This window comes from Corvus hawaiiensis, chromosome 26, assembly GCF_020740725.1.
Source record: "Corvus hawaiiensis isolate bCorHaw1 chromosome 26, bCorHaw1.pri.cur, whole genome shotgun sequence".
Lineage (NCBI taxonomy): Eukaryota > Metazoa > Chordata > Aves > Passeriformes > Corvidae > Corvus > Corvus hawaiiensis.
In genome coordinates this window covers 8,193,763-8,220,270 of record NC_063238.1, presented here as the reverse complement: position 1 = coordinate 8,220,270, position 26,508 = coordinate 8,193,763, and the positions used below count along the sequence as shown (strand labels likewise).

The 26,508-nt window shown below is 39.4% G+C and overlaps 1 protein-coding gene across 4 annotated transcripts in view; it reads right to left on the bottom strand.

The window, feature by feature from the left end:
* The window catches only part of NKAIN3 (sodium/potassium transporting ATPase interacting 3), a 344,090-nt gene that overhangs the window by 66,568 nt on the left and 251,014 nt on the right, over positions 1 to 26,508 (bottom strand). For all 4 annotated transcript variants that reach the window (XM_048286893.1, XM_048286889.1, XM_048286892.1 and 1 more), the window contains exon 4: positions 19,974 to 20,171. In XM_048286893.1, the coding sequence (XP_048142850.1) occupies positions 19,974 to 20,171 (198 nt within the window). The remainder of the gene's footprint in view (positions 1 to 19,973; positions 20,172 to 26,508) is intronic.

Here is a 26,508-nt window from a genome sequence, read left to right as displayed (position 1 = left end):
AGTTACCAAAGATACTACAAAGAAAAAAAGAATGGTAGTCTAATTTGCCCTAGATTTTACAGTACATGTCACCAGTGCAGCAACTAGCAATTCTTCTTAGCCTTTCCATCCTTTTTTTCCTTGAGAAAGAGTAAACAGCAATTAGTCCTAAACATGAACAGGTACGAGATAGCCCAGTGTCAATTACTGTCTACATAAATGCATAGAAGAATAGTGAAGAGAACTGCGGTATTTCAAAATTGGTACTTAATTAGTAATGCTCTTTCACTTGAGTTCAGACACACTAACTGGAGCTAACACTTAACCCAGAAATGTCAGGCTAGATTAGGCATGCACGACAGTTCAGGTACTGATATGGAAAGGTGCTTAACACTAACTCTGAAGGATGGATCAAAATATGTACAAGAAATAGAGCATCTGTACTTTTGTGTACTTTGTGAACGTACTGCTTAGAGTCAGCTTATATGTCTTCTCTGAAGAGCACACCTGATGTTAGAAGCATCATCATACATTTTTCATTTTTCTGCCTTCTCTGTGAGTCCTTGCTTACCTTGTCTCCTCACTGTCATCAGCAATAGCATGAGGCAATGCCTTTTGATCACTCCTGGAGGAATGCTCTAAGTGAAAATTTGCCGAGTCTTTGCAATTCACCTCGGGGGTCAGTGCAAGACAACCCTGAGGGATGAAGCCTGCTCTGAATTAACATCGAATCATAGAATCATTAAGATTGGAAAAAGCCTCTAAGATCATCAAATTCAACCATTGTCTTGGCACTGCCAGGCTCACAACCATCTCCTGAAGCACCACATCTACATGTTTTTGTCAAACACTTTCCTGGGTGTCCTGTTCCAATACTTGACCATTCTTTCAGTTTAAGATTTTTTTTTCTAAAATCTACTCCAATCTAATAATAATAAAAACAATCAAAGAATAAGCAGAGAATGAACATGACTTGTTTAAGACAAGTAACTGAAACAGGATTCCACCATATTTTTGTGTAGTCAGAGAGCAAAAATACTGAGGACTTCCCTTCATCTCTTCCTCCCTGCAGACTTCAAACTCCTGCTCTACAACAAAGCTCTCCTTGTTTTTTCTAATTGGTAAGGTGGAATATTTTATCTCAGTCTCATTCTCAGAAAAGTTTTGATAGCTGAGCTACGTAAACTCAAGGCATTAGCATATTAGGGAAAGTTTTAAGCAGAATCTTTCAAATTTGGTAGAAGTACATGACAGCAGAAGATATTTTGTAAAGCTAGGCAGCCTTAATGACAATGATGACCAGGGATGTGCTTACACTAGCAAGCAGTGCAGACCAACAGGCACAGAACTGAATAGTGAAACAGTTGGACCTGAGAATCTCATACCCAAGCTCCACATATACCATGCTCTTCTGGTTTGGTTTGCCCTTAACTTTTAGACTGGCTATGGCCTGATCCATCAGCTGAATGCTTGCTTCAGGTTCTCATACCTCATGTGCCCTTCAGGAGTTCCTCTTGCAGTTCAGATTCATGCAGAAAGAATCCAGACGTCTCCCTGACGTGAACCCCAGCACAACAAGCTGGCGTGGCTGAGCGTGTGCTGTAAAAGCCAACTCTCATCAGAAATGAAATGCAAACATAAATGCATGGTATCAGTACTAAGGGTGATATTGCAGGAACTATATCGAGTTATCCACCAAATGCTTTCCTGTTCCCATGGGTTGAGCATAAACCAGCGCTAATGATGTTTGCCTATGTCCACTCTTCAGAGTGTCATGGTTGATGAGCAGAACAGAGAAATGTCAGAACAGGAACATCAATGACTTAGCCCTCAGTTCAGAACAACTGACAAACAAAAAAAAGTCCTAAAGTTGACAGGTAAGAGAAAAGTGGGAAGGGAGCAAATGTCTTGCTCTACAAAGGGAGTAAATTACAGTCTATTTGACGAATAAAGGTGAATCATGGTAAGGTCAGTGAGGGAAGCATTAAAATTACTCTCAGTTGAAAGATACTACTAATAAATTTGACTTGAGCATAGTCCATGTGATAATATCAGAAACAAAATGAAAGATCCACTTCATGAACAGGGCAGCCTTGCAGACCATAAGGCTCACTAAGTTGCCAGCTGGCATTCTTACAGCCATTGTACCTATAAAAATCCAACCAATAAAGTCTAATTTGATTCTCCTTTTTTTTTTTTGTTTTATTTTATTTATTTGTCTTTACTTTTCACTAGGACTATTGGTCAGTCTAAACAACTCATTTAAAAACTACTAATGCACAGAGCTCAGCTGGTGCTGCCTCAGGTGAAAAGGCAAAGCAGCTCCTACGTTACATCCTCTCCAGTATATGCTGCAAGTATTGGCTTTGACAATTAGGTAGTCATAGAGTAGCTCCTCCTGAATTACACCCCAAAATACTGTCTGTGTGTAACTGTCCAGAGAATAGGCATATGTGGTGCAGTGCCATGCTGTTATAAGTATTAAGCAGCAAGCAAAACATTAGGGTTTACTTTGAACTAACATGGTGCACAGTATAAAATCTCCACATGCTGGAAGAAAGAGTAAATACTCTGGGGTTTACTCATAAATATTTATAGGATTATTTAGTCCATTGTGTAGTGAATAACCAAATGCATTCTGATGTAAACCAGCCCAGCTCCTGTGTTTATATTGTCTGTCTGATGGAACACAATTACAAAACACTTTTTTTCATTTTCAAATTTCTACTTGAACTCCTTGAAGCACCTAGAATTTGAACTTGGCAATGTAGGACTACAATTGCCCAGGGATCCGGCATCATACAGATTAGAAGTGTATGTATTCTTCAAGGACAAAACTATACAGTGTATAGTTTATATTCACATAAATGTGTTCTGTAAGGGGAAATCAATATATTAAAAAAAACCACATCCTATGTTTTTGCTCCTGGTAGGGAATTCTATCGCCAAGTAGACCAAACCCACAAAAACAACTTAACTCTACAGTTTCAAAAAAGGAATACTGCATTTGCTTTTTATTTTTCTATTTTATGTTCAGAATGAATATGGCTCAGGTGTAGGATTTGAGTTTCAATTTAACATATTCATAACTGGGGCAATTGGCAAGGTCTGCTATTTCTGACAGATCTAAACAGTCAAGCTCAGCCCTAAATGTGTCTTGTCTTTTTTTTCTGCTTGTTCCCCAGTATTCAGTTTATTTGCTGTTGAAAGTTCTCTTTTATCAGAAAATCATAAACTGAGCCAGGGACTGAAATGCTGATTTCAGCCACAAATTAGAAACTGAAAAATAAGAGATGAAAGCAGTGGGAAAGGGAGCCTGTACTGTGCAGATGTACTTTCATTTTCAAGAGCCTCTGTTTCCTCAAATGAAAGGCAATCTGACATTAAAAAAAAAGGGTTTAATTCACCATGGAAATGTGCAAAACTTTTCAAGGCAAAGTCTTTGCATATGCTAAAGGCACAGATGATGTTCCATGTAAAGTATTACTTTTATCTTTATTGTTTTGAATATGTTGGATCATAAGAATGGACACACTCCAACTGCCACTTCAAAGCTCTACAGATAATCCCACATCCCACTTGCTTTGTTTGCATATTTAATTTTGCTCAAAAAGCCAAATCAAACCTCATACATTCTTCTTTGAAAAAATTTCTCTACAACCTTCCTCAGCAGTCCAATGAATCTGAACCAGGGTAAAAGTTTCTAACTCATTTGAGGATATTTCTATTTACTGTATCTGTTTCCCTTACTTTACGTGATAAAGTGCTTCAATTTCTCACTGGGCAGAAGACATCAATCTCCACCATTCTTCAAAAATTCTTCCTCTGTAGATCAGGGGGCTCCTAATCTGTGGAGCAGGTGTTGTTGTTGAAGCAGGAACAGCCAGAGAAATGTAATTGTTTCTGATGCCTGTGACAGTCACTGTCACTCAGTCTGCAATGCAGGTGTCAACAAAAGGTCAGACTCCCAAGTCACAGGATATTTTTGCCTGTTCTGATCCCTGAGACTGAAAAATGGGGCTGAGAGCAGGCAGTCTGTCCTCAGTTTTCTTATCACCTGTCTGCAGGCTTTGAGGGACAATGTGGTGCCTGGGGTGACTTGCTCAAGGGAAGAAAGAAAAGTCCAGTGTCTCTTCATCTGCCAGTTTTCTTCATTCCCTCCTTGAAGTCTTTGAATTTCCATTCAGGCTCTAAAGGAGACTCCAAAAGATAGAGATCTCACATTGCTGAAAGTCTTTCAACCCCAAGAAAGAGGTAGAGAATATTAATATGAAAGCAAAAGAGCTGGTTTGGAAGGGTTTAAAGATCAAGAACTTTTCAATGTCATTTTTATTCAAAGCATTTCAAACAGCAAAATATATTCAAGTTAGGAGAGCTTTAGGTGAATAAAGCCTTTTTTCTGGATTACATTATTTCCTCATATGACATGATATGCAGTTAAATATGTAATTAGAAGTAAATATATAATTATGATACTCCTTTGGTCTTTCATGAAATCTGGCAGCCTACATAGCTAATGTGTGGATTCACTCCTTCTTACCAGAAGCAGATACTTACTCCTTTCATTCCCTCTGTAAAACCCTACAAAGAACTGAGTGTCTAGAAACACACTAGCTACTGCAATGAGTGCTGTAGGTTCAATAGAATTGCTAGGAATACGTGAGAATCCTGGAAACTGCAAAGTCAAGGCAATCTTCTCCCTATTTATTGTTTCCTACATAAACTCTTTATCAATGAGCACCTAAGGACTTTTTTTTTCACTTGCATCAGCTTTACAACTGTATATTTCCATTTATTTAATTGTAATTATTTCCGGTGAAAATGGTGGTGTGTTTTCATGGTGTTAGTTTACAATATTTTAATAAAAATGCATGACTCCCCTATGAAAAAGAAAAATCCCGTATCAGCTCTTTTCAAGCAGCACCTCTAGACTGAAACTAACAGACCAAAGGAGAAAACACCAGTGGCTATAAAATATTCTTAGCCCGGAGGTACGAGAATCTGCCAATATCACATAATGAAAACACAAGCACCTGACAGATTACAACCTTATTTACCCTTTTTGCCTACAGACTTCCTATGGAGTCCAATATATTTTGTCTGTGGACAAAACCTACAAATCATTAAAGTAAGAAGAATTCCTGAAAGGCTTAAAACCAAAAGCAAACACCCGACTCCTTCAGGCACTCTATTACAAGAGTAAATTGGACATCCTTCCATGTTTGGAGCTCACGAGTTTGTATGAAATTGTGGGCATGGTACCAGACAGTCATGTTCCTGTGAAATTGAGTACATTTCCTCAGGAATTCCTGGAGGTAAAGTAAGAATTCTCATTAACGTGGGGCTGTGGGTAATCTCACAACTGGCCAATCCAGCCTCCTTGTACTGGACAATGAAAACCAGACAGGCAGTGTGGAAAACAGGGGAATTGGAAACAGAAAAGAGCAACACAGTCCCAAACCCTAAACAGTTTTTTTGGAAATGTCCCATTTGTGATGGTGAGTCACAGAAAACCCAAGCAAAGAAACTCTACAGCACTCTTGCTTCCATGGACAACATGGCAGGAGTAAATAAAATGGACCAAGGCACAATCCCATTCATCCAGGGTAACTGGTGTGTCTGGCATGGCCCACACCTCAGAAACTATGTTTTCCTCATCTCTCTCCCAGCACAGACAAACAGGGTGGGCTCATGTGCCCAGGTTCCTGGGCATAATCCCTGACCTGTTCTGTGTTCACCATTGGTGGTCAAAGCCTTTCCAGATTTCAGTAAAGCTTTTGATATTGTCTGTCACAGTTTCCTTCTGGACAAAATGTCCAGTACACAGCTGGATAAACACATCATGTGATGAGTGAGTGACTGGCAAGTCAGGTGCAAAGGCCATGACAAATGGGGTGACATCAGACTGGAGGCCTGTCACAAGCGGAGTTCCACATGGCCTGTGCTCTGCAACACCTTCATAAATGACTTGGGTGCAGGACGTTAAGGCATAATATGTAAATTTGCTGATGACACTAAATTGGGAGAAGCTGTTGACTCCCTCCAGGGCAGGGAGGCCCTGCAGGGAGACCTCTACAAATTAGAGGACTGGGCAATCACCAACCATATGGATTTCGACAAGGGACAGTACTGGATTCTGCACCTGGAAAGAAGGCAACCCTGGATGTATGGATAGACTCGGAATGACAGGCTGGAAAGCTGTGGAAGGGGACCTGAGGGTCCTGGCTGACAGAAAGTTGAATATGGATCAGCAGTGCCCTGGCAGCCAGGAGGGCCAAGCGTGTCCTGAGGGGCATCAGGCACAGCATCACTAGCCAGGCAAGGGAGGGGATTGTCCCACTGTGCTCTGTGCTAGTCTGGCCTCACCTCGAGTCCTGTGTGCAGTTTTGGGTGCCACAATATAAGAAGGACGTAAAGCTATTAGAGAGCATCCAAAGGAGTGCTATGAAGATGGTGAAGGACATAGAAGGGAAGATGTATGAGGAGCAGCTGAGGTCACCTGGCTTGTTCAGCCTGGAGAAGAGGAGGCTGAGGGAAGACCTCTGTGACATCTACAGCTTCCTTAGGAGGGGAAGTGGAAGGGCAGACACTGATCTCTTCTCTGTGGTGACCAGTCACAGGACCCAGGGGAATGGAATGAATCTGTGTCAAGGGAGATTTAGGCTGGCTATTAGGGAAAGATTCTTCACCCAGAGGGTGGCTGGGCACTGGAACAGGCTGCCCAGTGAAACGGTCACAGATCCAAGCCTACAGAATTCCAGACACATTTGGACAATGCTTTTAGGCACATGGTGTGATCCTTGGAGTGGTCCTGCGAAAGGCCAGGAATTAGACTTGATGTTCCTTGTGGGTCCCTTTTAACTCAGGATAATTTATGACTCTGTGAGAAACATGATGCTAATATGCACACACAATGGGTAAAACAGAGGATGATGCTCAAACTCATTTTCTGGCCCTGTTGGGGTCAGACAGGGCTATTGAAATTCTGCAATGCACACCGAGTATGTTGTAAGCATGAGGACATCCTGCTAACAAGTATGACCAAAACAGAAAGCAGAGCATTGGAGGGGAATCACAAACTGTTCTTTTAAGGACTTTCATAATCCATTTTAGCTGTCAGCGGAAAAATGTGCAGATTAAAAATATTCTGAAGTCTTCTGTGCTTTTCCTTGGTATCTAATGACTGGTCACACTGCAATTAGATAAGATTGCTAGGGAGAGTTATATTATTACTATTACTAATTATATATCATATGATAATATTAATATAATTACACATTGTACCATATCAATATAATTCTATATTCATTTTCTAGCTTGCATTAGAAAAAATTCCATGGTTAGAAAAAGCAGATGAACTCTCCAGTACAACAAGCCCTGATTAAGGTACCATGTCTACATCATTATGCAGGATTTGCACAAGGAAATAAAAAAGCTAAGGCAAAAAAAAATCTTGTAATAGAAAAATTTCTCAAGATAGTCACTAAATTTGATAGTTATATCTATTAAGCTTTCCACTTGGAAGGACCTGTCCCAGATTGTCTATTGAGAAATTGTATCCCTTGTTAAAGCTTGGTAGCATGAGGCTGATATGGTCCACATTACCAGTGAACAACAAGATGGCACAGATAATAAGACTCTCATTTTTGGAGACTGAAGTGTGTTTAAATGAGGCTGCAGTTTGAGTCTGCAAATGAGCATGCTCTAAAAATAACAAATGGAGCACAGATAATTTTCTTTTCTTTTATAGTTCAGTTTTGGTCAAGAATCACATTGATGGTTCATTTTCTGCTAACATGGGCAGTAAACTCATTGCCTTCCACAACACAGGGGAAGCTTCAAATGTGTGCTGAGCTGTGCAGGTGTCCCTGCCCATGGCAGGAAAGTGGGAATGACATGCCCTTTAAAGTCCCTTCCAACCCAAATCATTCTATCTCTATGAACATGTGAACCTATGACCCTGTATAGGGACCATGGAACATGATACATCCATAGTCCCAGATGCTGTTTTGCATTTTGGGTGGGAAAGGGAATTTTGAAGTATGTTTATTGGGGAAGCTGAAGTAAATAATTTTAGTAAGCCTGTGTGCTTTCTTTTTCTTAAGAAATAATCCTCTTCTCTATTTAAAAATTTAAGGAATAGCATTAAAGTTGCAAGTTAGGTGGTCTGGGGTAGCTGTTATTGTTAATTAGGTCTAAGACCCTTTTCAGGAAAAACAAGATAAATACATGCAAAAGAAGGGAGAAATCAACAGCAGAGCCAGAAAAATACAACTACGCCTTTTAGCACAGCCTCTTATGTGCGAGGTCAGTAATGGGAAATCCCAGTACGGCATGGCTTTCCACAACTCACTCCCACTCTTGGTCATTTGTACCCATAACAAAACATGTGGAAAGTTGATTTCAGCTGCCTAAAGCAACAACAGAGTCATGACAGGGAAGAAAAAGATGTCTCTCTTCATAGTTAAGACAGATCTCACTGCATAGGTGGCAGAGAAAATAAGAAAATAAAGCGGAGAAGAAAAGGAAATGCAAAGCTTGCAGTCCAGTTGTGTTCTTGACTCAGCTCCTCTGTGGGCTGGTTTGGGGAGAGCATCTTTATGTGAGGTTACTGGTAGAATCATGGCCCCAGGAAAAGGAAAGAGAGAAGAAGTAATATTGAAACACTTGGGTCTTGCCAGTTATCTCCTGCTTGCCTAAGTAAAAAATCAGTATCCAGGGAGGAGAACTTGGCAGTCCCTGGCCATTAGTGATAAGAGCTACCAAGATGATGAAATTTGTAAGAAAAACCTCCAGGCAATGACAAGGATATTTCAAACACCCAAAGGACTTGACTCTTGAAATCCCTTTCTGGGAATCAGCATATTACTTGAATAAACACTGCAGCTGTCTGGTATAATTGACCAGGATGTATCTTTAGTTTTCTAAGTTGATCTTTATATTTTAATTCACTATTAAAATACAGTATTTTTATATTATGCATGTATGCGTGCGAAGATATCAGGTACATTATAAGTTAAGAAACAAGATAAAAATAAATAAATCACAAGTAAAAATGGAAATGATCATGTTCTTTTAAGAGGGTGTTTAATTACCCACCACTTTTTACTGTCATTCACAATGATTATCAATTAATCTACATAGCATTAATTTACATAGGAGGATGTGGAAAGTTAAGCTAGAAAAGTTCCACATCACTAAGAATGATTTTTTGAAAAATCTTTACTTATATCATAGATTCAGACAGATCCAGCAGATGTCTTTTGCAACACCTGATTTATTCAATTATTATTTTCAGACTAAAATCAGCTTTATGGAACAACACCATTTTTCATCATTCTTCTCCTTCCCTGGGGACAATTGTTTCAACTGAAACCTTCTACATGGGTGAGAAGAAATGAAATTTGTTTCTCAGACTTCTACTTTAAGATGATTTTGTCCTTTCGGAATAGTTACTGACACCAAAGAAAGTAATTTACATCAATGTCCCTTTCAAGACCACTAGCAATCTTACCTATTTAGATCATAATCAAACTACAGCAAAAAAATGCCTCAAGCATCCATTTCACTCAGCGTCTACCTATTCTGAACCTTTAGAGAACACAAAAATCCTTATAGTTACTTATTCCTAGACACAACCTTACACAACCTGTCCTTCTCATCTGTGTTTGTTGCTTTTCTTTCAATGACAAGACTCACTTCTTTTGTTTTATAAAAGGTATTAAAAATGCTTACACCCTTAGGCAAGTTAGGCAACCACTGAAAAATTCAGTCAAAAAAAAAAAGACAAGTTCATTAGGTAACTCTGTGTAAATTACTACTGTGATCTTGTAAAGCATCACTTCTTAGGTTTTTATCAACATGCATCTTGACTGCACTCATGTACAAACTTTTTATTAGCCTCTCTTGGTGTGTTGCAGTGGCACCCAAACGCTGCTCTCTGGTACCTTGTCTCGTGGGCTATAATCCCTCCCTGCTTTCCTTCCCCTCCCATGGAGCTATTCACACACCTATTCGGTGAATGAAGAGTGTTGTGGCAGCCATCTCCTTTGGCACGCCCAGAAGCAGCAGAAGAACAGCAGCATCACTGCTGCAGCTCGGTGCCTCTCCCTACACAATGTGTCCAAAGATTTTGCATGAACTGGACTGTTTACATGGCCAGTATCTTCCACGGGACAGCTGAGAGGAGCTAAGTGAGTATTTATAGCAAAGGATGGAACAGTCCCTTAACAAGTCCACCATGCCCTGCAGTCAAGCGTGTCACCAACATGGCTGCAACAGGGGAAACCACATCCTGGGCTAGACCTCACACCTTCTGGTGGGATTCCCTGCTCTGCTTTGAAGAACATAAAGGAAACAGTTACATTTTTTAACAGTTTCCATAAAACTAGATAGTAAAGAAAGAATGGTCACAGGCAGATTTTCAGAGAATTTGGACCAGAAGATTTAGCTACAAAAGCTATGAAGGCAACATTTGCAGAACACAGGGCATTTAAAACTTAGTCTGCACTGCAATCTTCCTGTATCAAAATATATTTTCCTAGAAAACCTTGTCTGTCTTTCTGTGAGTAGTTCTGAGAGCAAGTAATTCTATGAGCATATGCACCTTGACTTCCTTCCTCAGTGAAAATCAAATAATTTCCTCAAATCTTGAGGAGTATAGGTGGCTTCACTGCTTGTTCAGTGAAATCCTTCCCCTGGCTTCTCCTATTTCCTTAGGAAAAAACAGAGAGGATTGCAAATCACTGGGGACTGCATTTGAGAGAAAAGAAGAATTCTTTCTGCAGTCAGGTCACATTCAGGCAACAAATTTTAATGGAAGAAGCTAGGCTGTGGATTTAGTACATGATTAAAAGAAAAATGTCCTGTCAGTGGAAGCTCACACAGAGATGGGTTTTAATCAGTGGATATTTTCCCCCATATAAGAAAGTCTGGGTACATGATTATGAACTACAATATGCAGAAAGAATCATGCTGCTGAGCATGAGTGAGCACGCATCTATTGCTGTCAGGCTCAGTGAGACTGCAGTGGGAGGCTCACCTCTGGTTTGCCTGTGCCTTTTACACTACATGTGCAGACTAAGGAATCAGTAAAATAGTAAAATACCTTTACTTAAAATCATATCTGCATGTAAAAATCAATTAGAGAACTGTGTTCTTTGGAAATAATAATAAAAATATTGCAGCAAAGTCAAGCTTATCCAGAGCTGTCAATCACCCAGTGAACTCCTAGCCTAGAGGAGTTAATTTCCTTGGTTGGTTTATCAATTTCACAGCTGGAGCAGACCTGATGCAACACACTCCTGGCAATGCAGAACTGCAGCTTGGCAGAAAGGTAGAAATTTTATTCCACCTTCCAAGTAAAATATCATGCACTGATTCTCACAAACTGCTGAAAGCTTGTGAGTGTCCTGAGAGGCACGAAGACAAATATCTTAAGAAACAATATACTCTGGCTTTCTGAATTTCCAGGATCTTTGTTGTCCCAGTAGCTCATCAAAGGGTTACAGGCTGCCAATAATATAGTCAAGAAAATATCCCTAAAGTTCAAAGCAAACACTGCTTTCACTTTTCTTAATGAAAAATGTTTGATTTCCGTGTTCTCTAAAAAGATGTTTAGATTGGCAATCTCTGTTACACTTTTCACTCTATTCTCTAATAATGTCCAAATTCCTAGTGCAACATTCAGCATTCTGCTCAGCTCTAAAGATAGCATGTAGACATACAAGTTTGCTGAGGCACTTTAGCCTGCCTTTACCTCTTTCACCACCTCTCCTGCTTATTTGCGCAGATACTCACTTGTATTGGAATCTGTGGTCACCATGTTTGCTGTGCACTGGGCTGCTGAAGTTCCCTGCTCAGTACTAGTCCACCTTAACTTCAGAAATGAAGTTAAATGAAGGAAATGAATAGGAATGAAAGTATCTATCTGAGAATTGCAAGAAATATGTTGCAGACATTTAGTCTATTACACTGTTTCTGCCATGGGTGTGGCAATTATGGGCAGAGGTTGCAGGGAGGAAAACAAGCTATTTTCCAAATCTCCCATTTACTTCCAGTTCTTCTGCATAATTTGCAACAAAATATTAATGAGCTCCATAAAGGTTAAACTAAAAAAATTGATTTCTCTTTTTACTATAAATACTTTTGCATAAATAAAAGTATTTCAGAATACCTGCACAGAACCTCACTAACATTTTTGACAATAGAAGAATTGTCACAGTAATTCTCATGTAAAATGTCAAACAACTCTGTATCAAGTACTACAGAATATCTAGAACAACTAAGTTCCCATGTAGATTAACTATCAAGGTGAGGGCACTACTATGTTGTTAATGCTTGAACTGTTGTCTGCTATCCCCTCAACCTCAGCCATCTCTGGTGCAGTAGTTGGCCAAGTCTTTTTCACAAATCCATATCATAACAATTAATGAATGAATGAGAATGCAAATAGCTATAATATCAGTGTTTTCAGTTCCTTTTAAATGAGCTGCTTGGAAAGCAGGCATCCCTGGATTGACAACGGAGATGAAAAACCACAGATTTATCTTGATCCTGTCTCACATAGTTGGTTTATTGACCCAGCCTAGTATTTAGACAAATGTACTTGTGTATTTTACTACCTACGCACTACCATGAATAATGAGGTCTAACCAAATTTAACAAGAAAGGACAAGGCCATTTCTAGAATGTTAGTGCAGATACAGTCTCTCACTATTTCTCTTTCTCTTGGTATATATATTCTCTTGTTTTTTAACACTGAAGGCTTGTTAATGGCAAAGGTGAAGTGGGCTGTATGCATCCCTGAACCAATACTACAGTCAGTGGAAGAATTGCACAAGACACAGCTCCTGATGCAAATACAATGACACAGCTACAAAAAAGCACTGGAAGTAATGTTGAAAGCCATAGGCTTGCACAAGCCTCTGTAGCTTGCTTGCAGTCTGTTTCAGAGACTGACAACTCCTCTGTAACATTGCTCAGGCTAAAAAAATTCTTCTGATTTTCAATAATCTGGTGATCTCACCAAACTTACTAATAAATCTGTGAGAAGCCAACAGTTCACTATAACTGTCTATTCACATGGCCAAGAGACAAGTGTTCCTGGCTATTATTGGTTTTATCGTTGTTGTGATGATGATGATGATGATTGTGATGGTTGTGATGAAGAACAGGCATATCTTTCATACACTTTTTTGGAGTAATGTTGAAGCTCAGCTCTGCAGACAATGAAAGAAGTTAATTTTCCACACCACTTTACGATTGTTTATTATGAGAAAGAAGACATCACCTGTTTTCTGAACAAAAAATGTGGGAAGGGTGCAAACTAAAATTAAAGAAAATATGGAATACCTTCAGGACAACTATGTTTTACTCATGTGTCATTCCTATAGCCCTTAACTCTAAATTACCTCATGCTTTTCTCTTACATGATGTTGACTGGCTTTCTTAATCAATCACTTGTCACTTGAGGAAACGTAAAGAAAGCAAGGACCTTGCCTGAGCACTGGTGTCAGCCCCTACAGGGGTTTTCTTTGGAGAACATATATGATATGCTTCCTAGCATCCTTTTCTATCCAATTATAAAAATAGCAGTGCCATAACTAACAGGAAGAAAGGGCCTGCTGCAGCACCCCAGAGGAGCCACATTATATATTGATATCATTAGACCTTTTGTTACATTTAAATGAACATGAACCAACCTGCAGCTCTGGCAGGGGCAAAAGCTGCTTTGCAACCTCTTTTGGAGCAATTCCTGGAACTTTCCCAATGGCATAGAGAAGGTAATCTTAACATCAGGGATAGAGGACGAGCCATGCAAATCAACCAAAAAAGCATTCAGATTTATGGGTCAGTAGTAAAAGCTTGGTCAATGACCTGAAATACATTAAGCCACTCCAGCGCTGCCTGTGATCTCAGTGTATAGCTCAGTAGTCACAGTGTTTCCTCTGATTAATTATTTACACAAGACTCATAACCTCCATTTTAATGTCTGTTGTGCTAAATATCTTTTTAAATTAAATTCTATTTTTCTTTGATTTAAAAAAAAGCAGTTAAGCCTACCAAATGTCATAATTAATTCTTACATCAAATAATCAACATTTGGTAGATTCTTTGAAGACAGCAGGGCAGAAATAATTCACAAAGTGAGACAATTGCATGGAGTCAGTATGAGGCACTGACTAGTGACAGATATTTAGAAATTAAGTCAGATCCTTGCTTATCATTTCCCTATAGATGTGATGCTTGTATACTGGAGAGAACAACAGAGATTAAGAACATCAGAGAACTGTGCAGAAAAAGTAAGAGGAATAGAATCCTCACAAACAGGAGGATGCAATGATCTTTATGACACAGATTATTGTATTATTATGAATAATAATAATGAAATAATATGAAATAATAATGAAAATTCAAAATATTTGAAATCATCATACTTGGTTAATTAAAACAGGATAATCCTACAAATGTATGGATGACAAGATTAAGAATACTAACAAGTAGATTTTAAAAAGTGTTTAGCATCAATTTATGTCAATAATTATGAATCTTTTGGGCAGATAGGGACCATTTTTATAGAAAATGAGGTAAGAGCTAGAATTCTTTTTTTTTTTTTTTTTTTTAGCATAACATACCTCATGAAGTTCAACAAGGGGAAGAGCAAAGTCCTGCACCTTGGGAAGAGCAACCTCATCCATTGAACTATAGTAGGGGCTACCCAGTTTGGGGGAAAGGATTTCGGCAGAAAAAGACTTGGGGTTCATGGTGAGTATCAGGCTGAAAATGTGTCAGCAGTGTGTCCTTGCCTCATAAAAGGCAACTGATACCCTGGGCTGCATTAGGCAAAGTTGTGCCAGCAGATGAAGGGAGGTGATCCTGCCTCTCTGCTCAGCGCTGCTGAGGCCTCACCTGCAGCGCTGGGTCTGGGTACAAACTGGAACACAGGAGGCTCCCTCTGAACACCAGAAAACACTTTTTCAGTGTGAGGGTTATCAAGCCCAAGCACAGGTTGCTCAGAGAGATTGTGGAGTCTCTCTCCTTGAGATAATCAAAAGCTGTTTGGACACAGTCCTGGGAAGGCTGCTTTAGGTGGACCCAGCTGAGTGTGAGGGGGGTTGGATCAGATGACCTCCAGAGGTCCCTTCCCATCTCAACCCTTCTTTGTGATTTTGTGATACAGAGGTTGCAATTTTTCTACTAGTGGTAGACATGTTACTGAGCATTCAGACACTATATTGAAAGCTGCTTTAGAAGCCTGTTGCCTCTTAGGGAAGGTGTACAACATTTATAAATTCAGGAGTTCAAAGAAGCACTGGGAATACATCTTTTTAGGACATACACTTTAGCAGATAGTGACTCTGCTCACAGTGACCACAGTATCCAGTTTCCAAAGTGGCTACCAGGAGTGCTTTTTCTTATACTTCTGATATTACAGCTTCATTACATTCTGTAGAAAGTAATGTACTTTTCTATTCTAGTGTATGTTTTGTGCTTCGTAGTGTATGTGATAAGCTATTCCCCATTGATAAGCTATTCCCATGGATATGCTCACTGCTTTTTACTTCACTATGGAAAAATTTCAATATTCTTAATTTCTCTATTGTTGGGGTCCCTTCCCCCTGCCATGGAGCCCTGGGAGAGGGGCCCTGGGGGGGAGGCACAGGGTTTCCCTGCCCCTGGTCAGCTTCATTCCCCATTGGTTGGTTTGGGTTCCCTGATAACACCAGGGACCCTTGGGTCCCGTGACTGCGGAGTTGCTGAGCAGAGCCCCGGCCATGCGGCTGGAGAAATAAACATCTCTGAAACATCTACCACGAATCTGTCCATATATACTTCATTTCCACGGGACTCCTGGTTTGAAATATGCTTGTTGCAGTAATCCCCGCTGCGACACTCTATATCACATCTTTGTCTGGATTTATAGATGACTCTGCAAGAGAGAGTTTGGGGGTTTTTTTCTGTCTGTTCCTTCTCTGTAGGTCCAGCAGGAAGCCTGAGGGTTACAATAATTGATGCTTATGAGAGGCAACAGCTGGACCTCTGCAAAGCAAACCAGTAGCTTCCTTCAAAATATCCTGAATTTGGTCAGCATCAACATGCTGAAGAGCTTCAGTGTTTTTCATGTTTTTAGGCTTAGGGTTATCACTTTCTTTGCTTCCCACCTTCCTTCAGTGGTCTAGATTATATGTTATCCTTCTATGCCGTGATGAGAATGGAAAGAAAGTTAACTTCACCTTGTGTAACGCAGCATTGTAAGAAAGTAACATCTCCTGGCCCAGAAGCATCTAGTTGTGACAGCCCGTTGCTCTGCCAAAATTTATTAATTTTGCTTCTTCAGCACTGGTGAAGTCATGTGGCTGCTAATTCCAGAGTTAGCACAGTGAACTCTGGCTTGGGGCTTTCTGCTGCACAGTGTTAAAGTCATATTAGGCTCTGGGTCTAATACAAATCTCCCTGCAATAACTTGGAGAACTTTTCAATGCTCAAGCTATTGAAGCCAGTGTGTACCTGGCATTTAATCCTCTCAGTGTGCATTATCTATTTTCAAATAACTAAAAAAATTGTATGAAGTGTCTTTCTCAAAGATGCTAAGCTGTCACCATTTTGATTGTATTATTAATTTGTTTTCTGAAAATAGGTTTCTGTAATGATGATCTGCCTTGCATTTTAAAGGTGTTGTGCAGAAGAATTTATTCATCAAAATAATATATATATTATGCACTACATCAAATAAATATAGATTTTAAACACAAAATTTAACTGTAATTATTATTTACTATTAATTGTATCCTATTGTCTGAAACTTCTCTTGATTCTCACCCAATTGAAAGAAATGTTTAACATCTTTCAGCTACCATTCACTTGAATAGGCACCCAGCAGCAGGATGAGATACAAAGTTACTGTTTCACCAATAAAAATATTTTTTAGAAACAACTACAAAGCAGATAAAAAAATAGCTTTACCATGTTAAAATTAAATAAATGACTGTCAAACCTATTCCCTGAAGCAGGGTTTAATGCAGTCACAGCTGCAGCATTCTGTGCATATAAAAATCTTTATACCAGTTAAAAAAATAAAAATAAAAAGTCACCTTTCAATAATGCTGCTAGTGAGTTATATATCTCGACAGGTATCCAGTACTTACCCCTGGAGGTATTTCTTCTTTCAGAGGCTCTAATTCTCTACCAAATGGAAGTGTTTGCATTCCCAGTCATTTGGACAAGGGTTAGCATGATAAAATGATTTGTTATGCCAATAAAGTTTTTTGTTACACTGTAAAATGGTTTGTTACGCTACTATTGCTACATAAAAATGTTATGAAAATTAAGTAGTTTGTAATGTCCAAAAAGGAATAGTCTGCTTTTGGGACTAGCTACCAGGAAAAGGTAAAAAGAATGATCTTATGGTCTACAGCTCCTCAGTCCTCTGAAAAGACAACCTAAAGGACCTTTTAACTAACAACTGAAATTGGTACCCCAATGAGGAAAGCAGCTATGCATCCAAAATGGATGGGAACTTCCTCAAGTCAGTAGTGCTCAGAAGATGGGAGGAAACTGCAAATTATTTGATAATCCAGGTGGTGATTTCTGTCCTGTGTGACAGTACATGAAACAAGCCTAAACTGCAATGTGGAAGGGATACTGAAGTAAAGACTCATGGTATGTTAATCATAACTTGTCACAGATGGGGTAGCAAGGTAGTAAAACTGGAGGAAAACCTTACTTTGCATACAGTATTTTAATTTTAGCATTGTGTATATCAATCAAAGCAGTATCTGAAACTGACAACTATTTAATTCACAGTCATGCCTTATAAGTTACTGGAACATTTCAAATTTTCAACTGAATTAGAATTTTTATTTAACCCAGAATGGCAATCAGTCACTTCTTCAGAAAGGGAAGGACAGTTACATCTTATGCTTTATAACTATTACAGAATTTCTATATTTTTTCATTTTCATATTTGCTTAGTTTGTTTATATTAATTGTGTTTATTCTATTATTCTAATATTAGTATTTGTGTTCCTGTCATTTGACAGAACCGTACTGCACTAATAAGTGCAGAAGAAAACAGTTCCTGTGATCAACAACCAGTTGTATCGAACTCCAAATCTGTTGATAATCACAAAGAATACTAGAAAAAATTTTAACATATACATTTTTTTCTTATAGAAGTGAGGAAATGTTTAAAATATTTATGGTTTTCTCCTTTTAAACTAACCACACTTCATTATCCTTTGTATAGGCTCACTGACGCAGAGTGAATGACACTGCATTGTGAGGGAAGTCTGCTGCAAATGAACTCAAGGGAGAAGCACCTGCTTTGAGCATCAGGGCCACACAAAAATAAGGAAGGTGCATGCAGTTAAGCCTGAATGTGCAGAACTCTTCTGGAAGGCCCACTTTCACAGTAAGGTTATAATTTATGTTGGCATATACAAGGCTGGGCCTCAAGAGAAGTAATTTTGTCTTTCCTGGAAAAGATCCTGACTCGAAATCTTTGCTGCCTGACTGAAGGATGGTTGGGAAAAGGCTTGTGTAGGTCTTGTGATGTCACTGATGCCTGAGAAGCTGATAGACCAGGATAAGACACATATCCTGTGTAGGTGCAGGTGATGTTACAGGTGTACAAACCAAGTGCACTACTTCAGACCTGGATCATCAAGTAAAAGTTCATTAATCACAGATGTACAAGTTTATCCAAGTCCAACTAAAAGCAGTAGCAAGGAAAAAGCACTTGGAATCTTACAAAAGGCATTCAGTACTGCAGAGGAATTATCTTGAACTTTCAGACAACTGGACAGAATGATAGATGTAACCACATATACTGATTTCTTTTCTTTTAAAAGAGAAATATGCTAATGCTGAAAAAAAGTAAAAATTGAAATTTAAAAATGATTTTAAACTCATGAGTGAGATTTATTCTGAAGATCCCTTTTACTTTGCAAGTGGTAGTATGTACCAGTTTGATAGTTAAACACCTTGAAGTACCAAACAGACCAGAAATATGCATCCCTTCCAGCTGCTCAGACCAAGTAGTTCACCTGACTAGCAGGTGTGGACTGCAGACCACACCTCTTCTCCCACTGTCCAACAAGCCTTGGTAGCCATGGTTAGGACCATGAGCCACAAGCATTTATGTCCTCAAAATAGGTCTGGACATCTGGGGTGATCGATCCTATGTGTGACCACTTGGGGTCAGCCAGTTGCAATGCACTACACACAGCTATGAAGAGAAAGCTACCACTTCTAGGAGATCACACACAGTTCATGCCAAACAACCTGTTAATCACAAGCAGAAGCAGCCAACAGACTGAGGAAAAACTGTGGCCAAGACTGGGCTGTTGCTCCCAAAGAAACTCATTGAGTCCCAGCACTTCCCTGCACTGCAGCCTTTTTTAATGACTTCTTGTAATTGCATTTTTGACTGGTGTTGCAACAAATGTGGACAATGGAGGTAGAGTATTCTGATAATGCAGAGTTCAAGGAGAAAAAAAATAACATGGTTAAATATAAATGCACACTTTAATTCCTAATATTTTTCTGACCTTTTTCAAGGACTAATCCATATCTGAGTCTGGGAAGAAACTTAGCTATGTATCATGTAAAATATATTTACAATCAGGGCTAAATAAATGGCATCATTGATTGTGAACTTCAGAAAGGTTTAGGCAAATTTTTTCAGACAAGTCTGCTTTCCTTTGCTCTACATGTCTCAATGAATGAGAGCCAAGGACTCAAGTTAATTTCCACCTATCCCAGCAATGGCCAGAATGGGTACTATGTCTGTATAGAGCTTTAAGGGATATAAGGAAAGATAACAACAGTGCACATTTTAATAAGGTATATATAATTCTCTAATTCAAAACACAATTAAAAATCTCTGTAGCTATCTATCACCTACTACATCCCCTTTCCAGGACATGCAACAGCAGCAGGCTGTGTGTGAAAGGACTGACGGAATCCCAGTATGAAAAGAAACGTGAACTTACAGAGAGGAGTATTTGGATAGCACTGTGAATGACCTCTAGGTACTGGAAATCGATGATGCAGCCTGTCACGGAGACATAGGAGTAATCCTCTAGGATGCCAGGGGAAGAAGGACGCACCACCCTCCGTATGCAGCCGGGCCCGTGTTCTCGCCACCAGGAGCGGTGCATTGAGATGTTAAAGGTCATGAGATCTGTTTCCTAGGAGAGGGAGGGAAAACGCGTGAACACCTCTGACTTTCTGTTATTTAAGGTAAAGAAAGGGGAAATAAAAGATCTTCTCAATTTTATAAGGGCAATGAGATAATTATCCTTAATCCTCACCCCAGTAATTTTAGCATGAAGGTAGGATGTTGAAGTGGAGAGAGGAAATTGCAAACATTCATTGATTATTTTGTAGCTGTGCAGAGGAACTTCTGCCTGGCATAAGAACCATCATACCAGGTACTGTACAAAACACATGTTCCCTTGGAATTTTGCTGTTACTTGATTAGAATGTAATTTAAGAACTAATTCATTTCTTTTTAACAGACAACAGAGCCAGTTTTACCCCACATTATTGGAGACAATCTAAATCAAATTTACATCTTATTTGATGATTTCCATAATCAGATTCAAATGAGAAGATGTCTCCAGTCAAGCATCCTTCTCTCTGTTCTTCCCTCTGCCCCTCATCCAGATTACCGACTTGTCAGTTTAATGAAAGAACCTACTTTCGTGAACTGATCTGGGTTTAAAATAAAAGCAGTAAGTTCTCTTCACTCAAATTATCTTCCTGATCAGATACTAAACCTACCCTGATGAGTACTAGTTGCATTGTAACCCACACAGGATGTATAATGTCTGTGCATTTTAGTAAACGTCATCCCAGTTCCACTTGGAGCGGTGAAAATGGCAAACCTACTAATGTGCTACAGATTTTCTAAGAGCTTACCCATGAAGTACAAAAAGGAAAATTCATTTGAATTAACAACAGATTTGGGTCTTTAGGTCATGCATAAGTGAAATACACTGAAGTTGAATGGATGCCATTTAAATGCAAAAAAACCCCAACCCTCCTCACCGGAGATAAATGAGAGCTGAGTTATATTGATACTTTAAACAATTAATTCAGATTTACGTTTCTATGTTTCCCATTCTCAACTTCAAGTAAAAAATGTCTGCAAATTGTGAGCCATATGCCCACAAAATACCCCTGGCTTCCATACATGACAGTTTGTGAGCATTTCTAGTGACACCAATCTGCCCTTTGCATCCCACAAATATGTCCTGTCTGTGGCCATTTACTTCCATCCTGACCAAAGGGATATTCAGTGCAGATTCCAGTTGCAGAAGTAGTACACTTTTTATTTTCCTTTGTTAATTGCCTTTATTCTGGCCACACCTGAAAATTAACAAAGGAATTAAATCCTGCCATCCTAACTATATTCTAGTTATCAGTAAGAAATGTGCCTTTGTGATCTGCTGGTTTTTTCTCCACAACTTCTTTACTCTTTAAATGCAGGCTTGCTAGAGCATTATTTCCAGTTGATGAGGCATTTGTCTTTTGACTTTGCATGTCAATCCCTGATACCGGTTTAGAAAATTTTCAGCTGCAACATGAAAACAACTCGTGAAATCAGAAGCTGACAGGCAACTCAGTTTAATGAAAATATAATTATAAATATAGAGTCTCAGGGAACAGCCAAGGCTTTCTTTGTACAACAATGCTGGAGATTGCACAGTGTTATCAAATGCTTTTAAAAATTGTCAATTCTAAGAAATGCCAGTTGTCAAGCAGCGCACACATATTCAATCTAACCTATCTCAGAAGCTCTTTATTGAGAAGCAATATGGATTGGTGGGTTAGTGTGTATCAAATATTGCAAGGTAACACTTTGTTATCACAACTGTGGGAGTAAGTCGTGATGTCCATAGTGTTGGTGTCACAACTTTCTTTGCTCTTGTGGGTCTATTTGTCCTTTACTGGTTTTTGTCTTGCTGTTTTAAAAATTATACCCTATTACAGTGCTTGTACTTTGCTAGTTCACAGCCAGTGACAAAATTCCACAAGGAAACAGCTTGATAAATTTTGCCAACAAATGAAAAATGTAAGATTTTGGCATGCAAACAGTACAAACACCTCATAAATAAGATCCCTCATTTCTGGGAAACTGTTATGTTTGGCTCTTGGGGTGATTAAAAAAAATTGCTTACTTGATGGTCATGTTCATGTTTCAAGGCTGCTGGTGATTCAGGTAAGAAGAAAACAGCAAAAAAATCCCAAAGAAATGTCATGACAGCACTTACTACATTTTAAAAATAAATTCTTATTCAGAAATTCTGGATAAAGGTTGTAAGATGAGATTTCCATAATTACTTTTCACTTTGTGTATTACATTCTGAGCTCTCAAAGCGGGTAAAAGCAGATAATGATGGTCCAGCAAGGATCAGTTTTCGAAATGCAAACAAAACCATTTGGTGCGTGAGCTTGACCTCTGAAATATCACTTCACAAAATGGCAGCCATAAGCTGTTCGAGCTGATAAATGTTAAACTGCCAATCAATAAAAGAAAGCCTGACAACAAGAAAAATCAATTTTTTTTTTCCTAGCAGCTGAAACACTTCTCTCTAACTACTTGAAGATTCTTAATCCATAAAGTGAGTCAAATGCACCAAGCATTAAAAAAATTAACCTGTATCTTTATAGTCATTTACTATGGCTTTACAGAACCGTAGAAAATTCAAAGACTCTTTGCTGGGATGTACAGACTTTAAATGTCAGTGAATTCCTGAGAGTGTTTCGGTATTTGTAAATTCACAGCTTGGAAACTCTGAGCATGGTGGAAAAGCTGCTGCCCAAGTGGCTTATTTTCACTTCTGTGTTCAATACAAGTTACAAATCTTTCAGAAAGTACAAGCAGATGCTTGAAGTTTTTCAATGGATCGTTTACTATCTTCCAATTTCACTGGCAATTATTAAAAAAAATGTAAAAAAAGTTTAATCATCAGCAGGTGACAAATAAAAATGCTTATTTCTCAGAAAAAAAATGCTGCTGCAAAGCAAGAGACTCAATTTCAGGCTCTGTACAAGAGAAACCAAGTCGTCCTTCTAACTAATCCAGTTGGGATTCATTTAACAGTTGAAATTTCAATCATGGATGGAAAATTGGTCTCTTCTGAGCATATATCTAGACTTTAATTCCATATATCAGCAGGTAAACTGTACTTCCTCAGCTGGTAATCTCTCAGATAGACACCATAAACGGAGAGGAGGCAGAACACAGGCAACAGATCTTCCAGGAAAATTGTGTGACTTAGGGAAGTGACACAGGGAAGTGAAATCCCATCCCCTACTCCTCCCTTCTTTAGTCAGCACTAAAGCAACACTCCAATCTTTGGTAAGAAGTTTGCTCCTGAATATAGGATCAGCCCATAATCATACTTTACTGATGCAGAGTCCCACTTTATGGTCTATGACTTTTCAAGCCTTTAAACTATATATAGGATTTGTGTTGGCTGTCAGCCCAAGGATTAATTTTGATTATTATTGGAAATCATTGCTATGGCACATACATTCTTTTAAGGTGAGATGTAATCCCTGTGAGTCTGAGTAATACTGTTTCTAAGTGCTTGGAGATAATGTTTAATTTCATTACATCTGCTTAAATTCTACATTTGGTTTCAAGTGGACGTTTTCTATTGGGCAGGGCTTTGAGCAACCTGATCTAGTGTAAGATGTCCCTGCCCATTGCAGAGAGGTTGGTCTAGATAATCTTTGAAGTACCTTCTGATCCAAAGCATTCTGTGATTTTTTGGATTCAAGTATTTAGGTGGTGAGTCTAGGTAAAGTTTAACAAATCATAGTATAAGATGTTACAGAGTAGTAACAGGATGATGTTCCTTTCATTTATTTGTGTAAAATTTACTCACAGTGTCTATAAAAACAACACAAAACTTAATGAGAATTTAAGACTAACTAAAATCACCCATTTTAAAGAAAACAAAAAAAAGACACTGAAACTCCAGGGAGAAAACCCAATTCACCAAGATCGCCTTTCATAACAAACAAATATTACGCTGTGACATGATTACCACCACAGGTATTTGTTCTTTGAGTGTATGCTTCTGCTTTATGACATGTTATTTTATATTTCTTTCATTCCTTGTTAGTATTTAAAAATACACTCTTAGGAAAACAGCGAGCCCCGTGAATGCCCGACCGAGAGGGGTGGTGCACGGGTGGCGGCTGGCAGCAGTGGCGGTGGAGCAGAGCCGTGCCCAGCCGAAACGCATGCTGGAGCAGGGCATGGGGGGGCCACCTCTTGGGGGCCCGGCCGAGACGTGGGTGCGGCGCCAGGCAGAGGCAGCGCAGCTGAGAGCAGAGGCAGCGGTGCGCAGGGAGCTGAGCGGCGTGGCCTGGCGTGGCCCAGCGCGGTCCCGAATGCGACCCCAGGAAGAGCGCGCAGGCACGAGCAGCCCCAATGGCCCCAGCAGCCCTGGCAATTTCAACACGGGAGCGAGTGAAAACGAAAGAGAAAGCAAAAACGCAGCAAGACAGAAAACAGCAGCCACTCGGAAAAAGGAAAAAATCATCATGGCCAAGGTTTTAGGAATAGTAAAATGGTATAATGTTAAACAAAATCATGGTTTTATAACGAGATGTGACAACCAGGAAGACATATTCATTCATAGAACTGCTATTAAAAAGAATAACCCTGAAAAATGCATCCTAAGCTTGGGAGATGGAGAGGTGCTGGAGTTCAAAATTGTGCAAGGTAGCAAAGGGTTACAAGCAGCAGAAGTCACTGGGCCTGATGATGTTTCTGTAAAAGGCAGTATATATGCTAAAAATTGTAGTCATGTTAGACAATATCTCTATTATAAGCCCCCCCTACAGTCTCCCTTTCCTAATCCCACCTTTCCCTTTTGTCCTATATCCTATTACCCCCAGTGTATTCCCAATCCGTTTTTTCACCCATGGTTTCCCTCACAAAACCATGCCTTTACCAATTGTTTCCCCAAAAATCCCTTTCCAATGCCGAGTGGGGGATGAAGAGGGGGAGGGAAGAAATTAACTAGTGTTGTTTAGAGTTCCAACAAGTACAAATGGAAGAAACCCTCTCCTGCCTCAGTTTCCCCACAAAGCATGCTCGGAGAGTCCTGTCTCCCTTCTGTCAGCCTTAAGATGTTCCAGAGAATCTGTTTGGACATTTAAAGACTCAGGAGGGTGGCTTGTTTTGTTTTGTTTTGAAACTGTCCTTGTTATCTCATGTTTATCCAGTTGTTTTCAATGTTAAGTTTTAAATCTCTTTTTGTTAAAAATAAATGGGTGAAATGTTGGGGCCCTCCCCCTGCCATGTAGCCCTGGGAGGGGGGCCCTGAGGGGACACATGGGGTTTCCTTGCCCCTGCTCAGCCTCGTTCCCATTGGTTGGTTTGTGTTCCCTGCGCGGGCAGAAGGACCCTCGGGTCCCGTGATTGCCTCAGTTCCTCGGCAGAGCCCCGGCCATGCGGCTGGGGAAATAAACATCTCTCTGAAACATCTACCAAGAATCGGTCCATATGTATTTCTTTTCCATGGGCCTCACCGTTTGATGCGCATGCTGCAGTATCTGCACTGTAACAGAAAACTATAACAAGAACAGTGTGTTGAGCAGGATGGTGGAGAAGCACTTTTTTCCTTCACAAAACAACAGTCAACACTTGCAATTTTATAGAAAAGTGCAAGAGCACAAAGGCCTGGCAAAGCATAATGTTAGAGATCTTGACTTTTTTGTTGCTTGTGTGGTACCTAGCGCTTCCTAACACTTTTGTTTTATTGATACATACTATAATGCTTATTATAAATGAACATTAGGCTGAGGCATTAAATATTCCCATTCCATTTCCTAAGTGTAACAAGGATGCTCTGTTCTGACTTGTTACACATATTTTGTTTAAGCAGTGAGGAGAAAAGATTTTCAATCAAACACCTGGTCAACAGGGAATAAAAGTTTATATGCATAATGCTAGGAAAGGAATAGCACACTTCCTTGTAATTCCCTACACCCAATTATGTTTGTAATTAAGATGCAGGGGTGTTGGCAGGGACAAGGGACACACACATTCCTTAGTATCTAATCTCAAGGAGACATTACTCCTCACAAGATATAAATCATGTGTCCCAGCATTAATGAAATCTGCTCTAATTGTAGAAGTACTTGGAAACATGACCATCAGCTATCAGCCAAAGACCCCCACTGGCAGCATAACCTTAATTTTCCACCCTGCTGTTACCTGAAACAACAGGTTCTGATTCCAGCTTGCTTTGTGTGTGACCAGTTACATTCCATCTCCTCTCACTATGCTGAACAAACAGTTTTGAAGGCCTGGGCAGACAATACTGAAGAAGACCAAGGCCATTTCCCATTTCCAAATAGGGAAGTTTGTGTCACTAGCTCCCACATTGTCTTTATTGGGATGACAATTTTTGAATATTGACTCTTTTTTTTTTCCTGTTTGTTTTTAATTTAAAAATGATGGCTTTTACCTATTCCATGAGCTAGAGGTTGAAGGTA